The 13,062-nt window shown below is 41.1% G+C and overlaps 1 protein-coding gene across 1 annotated transcript in view; it reads left to right on the top strand.

Annotated features, from left to right (window-relative positions):
- PKHD1 (PKHD1, fibrocystin/polyductin) overlaps positions 1-13,062 on the top strand; it is a 443,492-nt gene that overhangs the window by 183,789 nt on the left and 246,641 nt on the right. The window contains 3 exon segments of the mRNA XM_027525460.1: positions 1,263-1,388; positions 4,763-4,819; positions 5,060-5,190. Of these exon segments, the coding sequence (XP_027381261.1) occupies positions 1,263-1,388; positions 4,763-4,819; positions 5,060-5,190 (314 nt within the window).

Here is a 13,062-nt window from a genome sequence, read left to right as displayed (position 1 = left end):
ATAAAACATTTTAATTATTTTAATGTGTTTTCTTCATCAGACTCAAGATACACAAATGCAGAATTTACTTAGTTTTATTCATCTTACACCTCTGGCACAAGACATAATTCCTGAAATATATAGTTGATACTCAGTAAATAGTTGTTCATTAATTGATTCAGTCCACATGTATCGATTTGGGAGGTCATAAAATATGTTCATGGAGCCAGTGTAATGATTTTCTTAAATGTCAGTTTCTCTTAGCACAGTAGAAGATATTTCCCCTCCAGTTCCACAAACCACCATATTCAAATGTGAGAGTTCTGGTCCTCAGACTGATCTGTAGCTTTACTTACAATTTGGATAAATCAGGAATTTGGGATTAACAGATCCACACTGCTATATGTGAAATAGATAAACAGCAAGGACCTATTTATTGTATAGCACAAGGAACTGTGTTCAATATTTTGTAATAATCTATAATGGAAAAGTTTATGAAAGGGAATGTGTATATATACACATATATATATATACATATATACACATATGTATGTATAACTGAATTACTTTGCTGTATACCTGAAATATCGTAAATCAACTATACTTCAATTAAAAGAATAACTTCATAGCTCAAGATATAACGACTACCTCTCCTCATGCTGGATGCAGTTTTCAGAGGTCAGAATTGGTCTGTAAGCCTTAGCTGTTTGTTTCTTGAGCTGCTGTCCATTACACTGTGATGAGAAGTGGAAGTGAAATCTCTCAGTCGTGTCCGACTCTTTGCGACCCCATGGACTGTAGCCCACCAGGCTCCTCTGTCCATGGGATTTTCCAGGCAAGAATACTGGAGTGGGTTGCCATTTCCTTCTCCAGGAGATCTTCCCGACCCAGGGATTGAACCCGGGTCTCCCACATTGTAGGCAGACGCTTTACTGTCTGAGCCACCAGGGAAGTCCAAAGAGTAGATACCAAAGATGGCGGCCACCAGGACATCTTGAGAGCCATGCGTTCCTCGTGGCTTGGCCATGCTCTCTCTTTCTCAGATGGTTTTCTTTTCTGACGTGTGGGCCTTGGATTCCACTATGGTGATCTTTGGTGTCTTTAAGATACATTGGTCTAAGCTGCCTGTTTTTAAATTTCTGCTGCCAACTCCTTATTTCTTGAATTTTATTATTGTGTGGAAGAATGTTCGTAGTTATATTCTAGCAGCATTTGGGGATGATCAACAGAATGTGAGGAGCCTTTGAGATTCCCTACTGTTTACCATCCTCTTTGTCGTTCAGGTTCCTACGTGCAGGGTTGCACAGTGCGGCGGTCCTTCAGCAGAGGCCTCAGCATGTCCCAGACCTCAGGCCTGAAGGTGGACAGTAATGTGTTCTATGATATTTCAGGCCATGCACTGCTGCTGGGTAAGTGAAATCGGCTTGTTTAACTTCGACATTCTGGTGGAGGACACGTTATTTTTAAAAAAAGAATTATTGTTCCCAGATTTGAATTTCCAATTTGTAAAAACTTTAGTCTCTGATCTTTAGAAATAGGCTGTAGTTAAAAATTCTAGTTGTAAATTCAGTCTTTAATTAGCTTACTAAGCTTTACCCATAGGAAATTGATTTTTATTTTTTGTTTCTTTAAATTTATTTTAAAAATTTTATGGAAGTATAGTTGGCTTATAATGCTGGGTTAATTTCTGCTATACAGCAAAATGGTTCGGTTATGCACACACACATATATATATATATATATGTATATATTCTTTTTTCATTTTCTTTTCCATTGTGGTTTATCACAAGATATTGAGTATAGTTCTCTGTGCTCTGTATTAGGACCTTGTTTATCCATCCTCTGTATAATGGTTTGCATCTGCTAATCCCCAACTCCAAATCCTTCCCTCTCCTACCCCACTACCCCCCTGGCAACCACAAGTCTGTTCTCCATATCTGTGAGTCTGTCTCTCAGGAAACTGATTTTTAAAGATAGACATTTCAGTTCATGTTAATCAATATACAATAAATATAAAATTTATTGTCAGCAATTTCAACAGTAATTCAAAGTCACATAAATATGTCTTTGTGCAGCTTCATGAAGCATCAAACCTGGATGTTGAACAAGGAATTAAACATTTTTGAATCCTGTTCTTCACTACTTCTGTGGCTTGTCGAAGAAGCCTGTTTTAAGAATTTTCTAAATGGTCATCTGTATTGACATTTGTTTCCTAAAGTCCATTCCCTTTGTGATGCTTAAAAATATCAGACTGCATCATCTTAAAGCCCTTTAAGAATTTATTTCTTTTAGAATATAATCCAGAATCCTTACTCTGGCTTAAAAACCTTCCTTAGTGAGGCTGCTTCTACTAACCTTGGTATACCTCTCTTGCTCTTTTTCTCTCCCTCTGTGCTCTCACTACACTGACCTCTTTTAATTTTTTCAAAAAGCCACACATTCTCCTGCCTTAGGACCTTTGCACAGCTCTTGCCTTCTGTTCATACCATTCATTCTCCTCCTATAATAGCCCTCCCCAACACTCCCAAATCAAGTCTGTCTGTTTAAACTCTTTTATCACCATTCATTACTTATTGATTTAAAATTATACATCATGTTTCTGACCATCTGATCAATGTCTGTTTTTCTATTAATACCAGATTTCATGAGAACATCATCTCCTTAGTACTTAACAGAATTTTAAATAGTGCATTTGGAGATATATTTGTTGAAATAAATCTATTAATGAACAAAAGGTCTTTGGTTATATCAGAATAACCAAATCAGAGGTTTTCACTGAAAGGAAAACTATAATTGTACTTGTTAGCTAGTGTTTTCTATTTAAATTAATTCTGTGATATCATCAGTGGGAAAATTTGCATGTTTCATTTAGGAATGATCTGTTAAGATAAAAGCTGGAAAGGTTCTAACTGTGGAAGGAAATAGTTTAGTGAGAAAATATGGATCATGTAAACTAACTCCAGGGTTTCTCTGATAGCTCAGCTGGTAAAGAATATGCCTGCAAGACCCCAGTTCAATTCCTGGGTCAGGAAGATTCCCTGAAGAAGGGTAGGCTACCCACTCCAGTATTCATGGGCTTCTCTGGTGGCTCAGACGGTAAAGAATCTGCCTGTAATGTGGGAGATCTGGGTCCAATTCCTGGATCAGCAAGATCCCCTGGAAAAGGACAGGTTACCCACTCCAGGATTCACAGGCTTCCCTGGTGGCTTAGGCGGTAAAGAATCCGCCTGCAATGTGGGAGACCTGGATTTGATCCCTGGGTTGGGAAGATCATGGGGAGGAAGACATGGCAACTCACTCCAGTATTCTTGCCTGGAGATTCCCCATGGACAGAGGAGCCTGGTGGGCTACAATCCATGGGGTCCCAAGAGTCAGACATGACTGAGTGACTAGGCACAGCACAAACTAACACCAGCTCTAAAAGGCTAAGGGCTAAGGACAATAGAAGTTATCAGGTGCAAGACAGTCTTTTGATTGGAAAAGGACAGGGCAGTCAGACTAACACATGGAAGGTTGGCGTTGCTTATTTTTACCTTTATTGCTGTAAGGGAAAAGTTTGTTGAAACCTGGTGCAGAAATTCAGGGAGGCACCATAACAATATTATTTTAGGGGGAATTTTGTGAAATTGGCATTAACTAGGCAAGGAATGAAACCTGCAGGAGGAATTTATCCTTAAGTGCTTGGATATCGTGAGTGGAAGCTCTTTGACCTCTACTGTATTGTAGGTGATGGAATTAGAATATCTGTCAGTGAATTTTAGATAAGATATTCAATCCATGCAAAATAAGTTTGCAGACTCAGACACATGAAATGACATAGGAAACCCAGATATCTGAAGACCTAGAAGAAAGGGGATCTGTGGGGCTGCTCTGTATGGATGCTACATGGTTGACCTCTCTGTAGAATCCATGTGTGCATGCTAAGTTGCTTCAGTTGTGTCTGACTGTTTGTGACGCTATGGACCGTAGCCTGCCAGGCACCTCTGTCCAAGGGATGGAATGCTGGAGTGGGTTCCCATTTCCTTCTCCAGGGGATCTTCCCGACCCAGGGATTGAACCTGTGTCTCTTAGTCTTTTGCATTGGCAGGCGGTTTCTTTACCACTAGTACCACCTGGGAAGACTTTCTGTAGCATGGGCCATGCTCTTTTATTCTGTTCTAGTTCAAACCTCTGATCTGAGTGTGAGTGTCTCAGATCCTGTCTAGCCTGTTTATCCAGGACATTCCAGATCTTCCAGGGTATGAGAGGGGCATGCAGATGGTTGGTGGTCAATTCAAAGAGCTCAGGGTAGGGCTGGATGTAACACAGAGTGTGTGCCATTTAACTGCAGAGACAGTCACTTAGATTCTTCTTAAGAAGTAAAACAATAGATCTATTTCTTTGTTATTCTTATTTAAAATGAGCTTCTGATTTCTCTGATAGCTCAGTTGGTAAAGAATCCGCCTGCAGTGCAGAATATCCTGCTTTGATTCCTGGGTCACGATGATCCCCTGGAGAAGGGAAAGGCTACCCACTCCAGTATTCTGGCCTGGAGAATTCCATGGACTACCGTTCATGGAATCGTAAAGAGTTGGACACAACAGAGCGACTTTCACTCACACTCTGATTCATGAAGTTCTAGAACTAAAAGGTTCACATAATCTGTGTCTGTCTGATTCATAGATAAAATCACACACACACAAATTGAAGCAAGCCACACCAAAACAAGAAATAGTATTAGAGGAGCTCTCATTTTCCTGGGTGGCACGAAATGTGCTGAGCTAACATCATCTTTTGTTCTCAGGTACATCCCCTGAGATAAGGTATATCCTTTGGGAGGTTACTTCTGGAGGAGGAAAGGGTAAATATGTAAATTGGTTTTAAATTTATTACCATCTATTTAAGTTGTCATACATTTTATAGACAGGGCTGCTGGCAGAATGTTAGATGTCTTAAATTTGTTGAACACACTAGATGTTTACAGCTGTCTATATAATATATGTATATACATGATGAGAACTCTAATCTATATTAGTAGAAATAAGAATGTTGGGTCGAGTACATTTTAATTATGTTGGCAAATCCCCTTTTCTTAAATTAGACTGGTCAGAACAGGGAAACATAATAAGAAACAATGTGATCATTCGTGTTTCTGGTGCTGAGGGACTCTCCAGTCCTGAAGTGGTGACACCCTCTGGTATCTACATCCGCCATCCCACCAATGTTATAGAGGTAAGAGCTTCAGATCCTCTAGGGAGATCAGAGCTGAGAGGCATAATGTTCATTCTGAAAATTATCCTGAGTGGCAGCATCAGTGTTGTGGGATAAATCATTTACTTTCTGCACATTGATAATGGGAAACTACTTTATGATTTTGGATTAAACAGCTTTAGGATATATGTAATCATTTCCTCAGAATTCCCATTAACATTCTTTGAGGCAATATCTATATGAAGTGAAATGAAGTAGATATTGATTACTTTCTGGTCATAAAATATCTTCCTGAGTTATATGTGGTGGTCACTGAATTTGGTCTTGATTCTGATAATAATTATTAAAATCTTCGTTATGCTACTGTATTAATGTGGTCATACTATTGCCCTTTAAGAGTGTTCAGAACTGAGGGTCAGCAGAGTTGTGTGGTGAGTGAGAGCATGTCAGATTCCAGGATGAACAGAGTACAGTTGACCCTTGAACAACACGGGTTTGAACTGCATGAGTCCACTCATACTCGGATTTTTTTTCCATAGTAAATGCTACACTCTCATATTATCCACAGTTAGTTGAACCCGCAGGCGTGGAACCATGGACCCTGAGGAATCATGTATATGGAAGGCCGGTTATACATTTTATGTGAATTTTTGACTGCATAGAGGGTTGACACCTGCAATCTCTGCAACGTTCAAAACTCAGCTATACACTCTGTTGGCCTTGGTTTTTTTTTTTTTTTTATCCCGTTATGTGTTACAACTTAACATTACTTTTCCTTGGTAAATTTCTATCTAAGCGGTTTAAGGAATTATTTTTTTCTGGTAGTTTAACCACAAATCTGTGAATGAGGAATGGCATCAGAGTAGTGGGAAGGCCATTTAGTTTCCCCTTTTCCAAAGGTTTTGTCCCATGGACTATGAAAGGGTTAAGGGCCTCACTCTTCAGGACATGGCTCTGAGTATCTACTGTGATAATTATGCCAAGTTTCTGAGGAATGGAGAGAATGAACATCTCTCTCTCTCTCTCTGATCATCTGTTTTTAATTACCTTCAGCTGAATAACCCCTAATAAAAGTCATGGTTATCTCTTCAACCCTCAGCTAGACTCTTAATTATGTTTATTCCAAGCACAGCACTTACACACTATTTTAGGTGCCTAGTAGGGGCAGCTAATATGCCAATGAGGAAAGGAGGCAGAACTGCGTGATTGAAGAATACCCAGCTCTAGACACAGAGCAACGAGAGCAACATTTAACTTGTTGGTGACCACAGGGCTTGTGGCATAGCCATCCCAGAAAGCTTTGGGGACTTAAGAGCTATGTTTTGTATAGTTTCTTGGATACTATGATACATGATTCGCAGAATCATGACTACTTTGAAATACCTAGAAGAAAGGACACCCTCAAGATGCCCAGGTCATCTTCTTGCAGGAGACTGCTGCTGCTGCTGCTAAGTCGCTTCAGTCGTGTCCAACTCTGTGCAACCCCATAGACAACAGCCCACCAGGCTCCGCCGTCCTTGGGATTCTCCAGGCAAGAACACTGGAGTGGGTTGCCATTTCCTTCTCCAATGCATGAAAGTGAAAAGTGAAAATGAAGTCTCTCAGTGGTGTCCGACTCTTAGCGACCCCATGGACTGCAGCCTACCAGGCTCCTCTGTCCATGGGATTTTCCAGGCAAGAGTACTGGAGTACTCTGCCTGCAGTAGAGACTAGAATGTATCTAAATCCACACTGAGTGTCAGGGGTGCTGCCTGCTTTGCTTCACTGGGTAGAGTCTTGTCTCTGGGGCAAGTGTCCTGACTACTAGTTGACTAGTAAGAAGTGAGCTGACTAGCAGCCACTATGAGGAACAGTATGGATGTTCATTAAAAAACTGAAAATAGAGTTACAATATGATCTGGTGGTCCCACTCCTGAGCATGTTTCTGGAAAAAATTAAAACTCTAATTCGAAAAGATACATGTACCTCAAAGTTCATAGCAGCACTATTTAGAAAAAGTGAAAACTCTAATTCAAAAAGATACACTCACCTCAGTGTTCATAGCAGCACTATTTTTGATAGCCTAGGCATGGAGAGTTCTTGCCTGGAGAATCCCAGGGACGGGGGAGCCTGGTGGGCTGCCGTCTATGGGGTTGCACAGAGTCGGACACGACTGAAGTGACTTAGCAGCAGCAGCAGCAGGCATGGAGAAGGCAATGGTATACCCCACTCCAGCACTCTTGCCTGGAAAATCCCATGGACAGAGGAGACTGCTGGGCTGCCAGTCCAGGGGGTTGCTAAGAGTTGGACACAACTGAGCGACTTCACTTTCACTTTTCACTTTCATGCACTGGAGAAGGAAACGGCAACCCACTCCAGTGTTCTTGCCTGGAGAATCCCAGGGATGGGGGAGCCTGATGGGCTGCCGTCTATGGGGTCGCACAGAGTTGGACACGACTGAAGCGACTTAGCAGCAGCAGCAGCAGCAGCAGGCATGGAAGCAATTTAAGTGTCCACTGACAGATGAATGGATAAGGAAGATGTGGTGTATATGCATATATATATATATATATATATAGTAGAATTATTTAACCATAAAAGAATGAAATAATGCTATCTATAAAAACATGGATTAGAGATTATCATACTAAGTGAAGTAAGATAAAGAATGACAAATATCACCTGATATCACTATCTGTGGAATCTAAAAAAAAAAGGTACAAAAGAACTTATTTACAAAACAGAAATAGACTTATAAACATAGAAAACAAGCTTATAGTTACCAAGTGGGAAAGGGAGAAGTGGAATAAATTAGGAGTTTGGGATTAACAGATAAATGTTACTATATATAAAAGAGGTAAACAAAGACCTACTATATAGCACAGGCGACTATATTCAGTGTCGTGTAATAACCTGTAATGGGTACGAGTATGAAAAAGAATATATATGTTTGTAATTGAATCACTTTTCTATATACTTGAAACTAACACAAAACAAACAAGCAAAACAACATGAAGCAAAAGAAATGAGCTGGCTATAGGTGCAGAGAACCAGAGGCCCACATGCAAGCTCATAGGTCACCTGAGACTTTGTAGACTGATCTGTGTCACAGTGCACAGTCAGCAATGAATATATTGATCCCAAAACAGGTTTTTTTGATTCCTGTTAGATGCCTTCCCTTTCCATTCATTTACTTTCTTCCTCTTTACAAAGTTAAAAAACAATACAGTGCATGCATTTGGAGAATGAAATTTTAGTTTAAGGTGGTAACATAAGTTCATTAAGTACATTCATTGGGTATATTCCTGACATTTTCATCTTCAATGATCTTAAGATTCTGTTGTTAAAATTCTGTTATAAAATGATCTTAAATTGGCTTGTTAACTTTTAGTCCTTAAAAGTGTCTGATATGTAATAGTTGCTCAATAAAAATTAATTGAATATAATAAATGAATGGATGTAGGTATAATTCCATAATCAAAGAATGAGGGGAAGAAAGAGGAAATTAAAGAATGGATCCCAAGATCCCTCAATCATTTTGATGACTGAAAAATAAGGTGTTTCATCTGTGTCAGCATTTAGATCTTGTGGATCTCATGTCTGAGTGTTAAATTTTGCACAGTCCCCTCCAATTTTGCAGCTGTGCCCCTGGGGTTCTGCTGTACTGTCTCTTTTGTATTCTGTTGTCTAGAATGTGCCACAACCAAGGGACATAGGTGTAACTGGGCATATGTGTCAGAACCTAAAAATTAGGAACTTCTCTTAGTGTCTATGAAGGTCATTTCAGTCATTGGACAAATAGTAAGCTTGTGTTTATTGTATTTTAAGTGGATGATACACAGAAAAAATGTATCTTAGAAATATATTTTTATTCCAAAGTGATAATCAGAAGGCTACAACAGTGATGGGCTGGTGCGTGAGGTGCAGTTTGTGAGAGGTGTGTGTATGTGCAGTTTGGCAAAATATTTTTTTTTAAGCTATGCGTTACTATGATTCAATAGGATTTTTCTTTTTTAAAAAGTTTTAATTTTGAAATAATTTTAGACTTAGAAGTTGCATAAACAGAACCGAGAGTTCCTATGTGCCTTTTCCCCAGCTTCCCCCAATGGTACCTAACCATAACCATTGCCATAGAGCAATGGCACAACCAGGAAACCGGTATTGGGACTATATTATTATGTAAACAAAAGCCTTTATATTTGAAGGTGACCTAATCCCAGTGGCTGGACAACCAATCCAGAAAGCCTACATTATAGACATTGACCTTGAAATCTCTGGCCTAGCCTGGCAGGCAGGAAGAAATGGAGTTGATCCTTAATTAAGTCTCTGCAGTGATTTGTAGTTGTATATTGTTCCTAGATCCAGAGACTAGGACCAAATGTTCTGCCCAGTGCATGGAATTCACCTTGGCTGTCAGGCAGCCATCTTTACAGTTCACTCACCTTCAACTCTGCCTGGTATAAGGATATTTCAAGTGAGATATTCCTTTTTAGTTTTCATAGCTGCGAGTGGTTCACTTGCCTCACTGCCCAGGCTGCCAGTAAGCTAAATTTGGGGCAGTTTCTGTGAGAAGCAAAATCTTAGCTTTGTGTCGTTCTTGCTAGTGAGGGCTCAGTGTGGTAGTCCTGTTTGAGTGTCCAAGGAACTTGAGGTGTTCCTTTATATACTCCTTAGATAGGTTTTGCCAGGCTTTCCAGCAAAGATCGGTGGTGGTTCTTCCATGCATAACCTGTAGCATTGGGAGCACTTCATTTCCAGTCTGTCTCCCTTCCACACTCCAGTGTCCTGATTCTCTGACTCCTTTATGGGCATTTCTTGTTACCTGCCCAGGCGCTTCATCTTTCTCATAGACTGAACCTAGTCTGACCTCAGGCTGGAAGGTTTTTGCTCTCTATCAGCGAGAGACCGTACATGCTGAGTGCTCCAGAACCTCCCATATGCATGTGGGCTTTGAACATTTCCCATGACCAGACCCCTATTTAGAATAGCCAATGGAAAACCCCTAAAGACCAGTCCTTTGGAAGCATCCATTTGATTTGTAGGGAATTTGTTCTGGTTTGTGAATCAATTTTGTAAGGAATTCTGTGTTTAAAGGCTGATTTCAGCTCTCTAGCTCTCTCCACTCAATAGCTAATGTATATTTAAGAGCTGCCTGAAGGGTTGACTCACTTTTTTTTTTTTTTTTTTAGTGACTACAGATGCACACCTCAAGGAGCTGGCATACTTGGGCAGTTAATTTCTTTCTGGAATTTCTCTTCCTTGAATGTCCATAATACATTGACTTCCGCAAAGAATTGATTTCCACACAAAATTCCTTGCTTGCCTTAAACCCTTCCCCACAAGCCGCTGGCTACCTGCATACATATGTGGTTTCTTCTCATGAATCGTTTGTAGCATACCCAATTGGAATGGAGAGTAAAAAGGGCTGGAAAGTAATGCCATCCGACTGTTTAAGTGCTTCTTTTTTGAAAAAAAGTGAGCCTTATTGGCTAACAGAAGACCAAAGTTGCAAATATCCTGCCCAACTATAAATGCACTTGGAAAGCATTTACCTATGATCACCCAGGTGCTCCAAAAATACTAATGACACCAGGGCAGATGATTTAACAAATTATTCATTCTCTCAAAATACATGCCTGTCTAGCCAAGACAATGAATAAGGATGAAGTTCTTGGAATATATTCTGGAAATACTTGAATCTTTCCCTTCCTGGTAGAGTCGTGGTAATGAATTAGCATCTCATCGCTAATGAAATAGAAGTGTACATTCAAGTTGAGAAGATCATTTCTAACCTCTTGTGAACCTTTCTTGTGGTTTGTATACTTGCAGAAGAGGCAGGTGTTTCAGAAGCTCCCGTTATCTAACTCTTAGTTCTCATATACTCGTGGCCTTTCTAGTGACTCATAGGGCGGTGGAGACATAGCCACTCTTCACTGTGGAAGGTGGAGCTTCATATGTGCTTCTCTGAGGAAGCTTCCTGTTGTGTAACCATAACGGAATCAACAGTCACATTGCTTGCTTGTGTTTCTTTGAGGGCACTTTTATTTAGTGCTTCCCCTGGGCGCTTGGATCTGTCAACTTAGGAACAGCGATTCTTTCAAAGCTGAGGATCATAAGTGCATGTATTGTTTGCTAGCTGAGCGAAGAATTGCGATAACTGATTCAATTGCTAATAAGTGTTCTTTGGGGGAGTGTCTAATGGAAGATTTGATTGTTTAAAAAGGTATAAATACCCTCCCAGTAAAAACTGTCAAAGTATTCTTGTTATAATTACCACGTTTTTATATTTAGGTTGGTCTTTCCATCAACATTTGGAGATAGGATACTGGAAAATGGGTATGGGTCTTTTCACGAACACATACAGACTATTTTTTTTAACCATGCTAATATTAGCATGGGCTTCCCTGGTAGCTCAGATGGCAAAGAATTTGCCTGCAATGCGGGAGACCCAGGTTTGATCCCTGGGTCGGGAAGATCCCCTAGAGAAGAGAATGGTTACCCACTCTAATATTCTTTACTGGGAGAACTCCATGGACAGAGGAGCGTGGCGGGCTATAGTCCATGGGGTTGTGAAGAATCAGATGCAACTGAGTGACTTTGAGCAAGAGAGTATTTGGGGCCATAACATTTGGGGCCATAAGGTTCTTTGGTTGTGAGAGCCTGTCCTCTATAAACCAGCATTCCTGATTTCTGTCAAATTAATGCTAGTAAAACCCCTCTCTTTCTGAGTTGTGACAACAGAAACTGTCTCCAGAGATTTCCACGTGCTCTCTGGGGAAAAATATCATCCCAGCTGACAACTACAGCTCCAGACTCGCCCAGCCCCCCAAGATAATTGGGGTCTTAAAGATGGCCCAGGTCCCCTGAAGTTACGTTAGCATCTTTAATAGTGATTCAGCTTCATATTCAATGATATCCAAAAGTCACTTTTGGCATGTGGAAAGATATATGATTGGAATTTTAAGTGGCTTCAGGAAGTGGAAGAAGAGCTCAGAATCCAAAAGAATGAAGTGCAGTAGAGAATGGGCCTCTGGTGCACAGATAAAGAAGGTGTTCTGTGGCGGAGTGAAAAAGTCCTGGCTGGTGGGATCCAAATCCCCGGAGTGAGCGAGCCTTCAGCGCCCCCAGTGGATGAGAGGCTGATGTTCAGGAAACGGCACCTATGATTATGTCAGTAAGCCCTGGCCCACCTACCAGGTCCCAGCGGTGTTGTCTCCCTGCCAGGCCTCCCATCTCAGGGTCAATTCTGGCCTTCACTCACACTTCTCCAGAAGCCAGCAACCTCCAGGGGCTGGGGCACTGGTTTCTCCTTTCGCATACACCAGGAGTTGAGTATTGTTGGTTTTAAAACATCCTATTTCAGGGCTCCCTTTACCCCTGTCACACAAGGTGTAGAGCTGAGACTGGGCAGCTTGTTCCCTGGCTTTCCTTCTCTGGGTTCCCATGGGACAGGACAGATGCCCACAAGTACATAGGATGTATCTAGCATCCTGATCTGTTGGCTGTTCATTCCTCCCACTAAAACAGAATAGCCCACATAGCATTGACTATTGCCTGGGGTTAAGAGGTTGTAAAGTCAGTGGCTACAGGGATCAGCCTGATATCATAAAGAACTGAAGCAGGAAAGGTGGGGACTTTCCAGGTGGGGACTTCCCAGGTGTTCTTGTGGTAAAGAATCCACCTTCCAATGCAGGAGACATAAGCGACGTGGGTTCAATCCCTGGGTTGGGAAGATCCCTTGGAGGAGGGCATGGCAACCCACTCCAGTGTTCTTGCCTAGAGAATCCCATGGACAGAGGAGCCTGGCCAACTACAGCCCATAGGGTTTTAAAGAGTAGGGCGTGACTGAGTGACTTAGCAGCATGCATGGCAAAGTCATCCATAGTCCAAGACAGCAGACTCTTCTTAGCCCCA

The sequence above is a fragment of the Bos indicus x Bos taurus genome, chromosome 23, assembly GCF_003369695.1.
Source record: "Bos indicus x Bos taurus breed Angus x Brahman F1 hybrid chromosome 23, Bos_hybrid_MaternalHap_v2.0, whole genome shotgun sequence".
NCBI lineage: Eukaryota > Metazoa > Chordata > Mammalia > Artiodactyla > Bovidae > Bos > Bos indicus x Bos taurus.
This window is presented reverse-complemented; position numbering and strand designations above follow the sequence as displayed.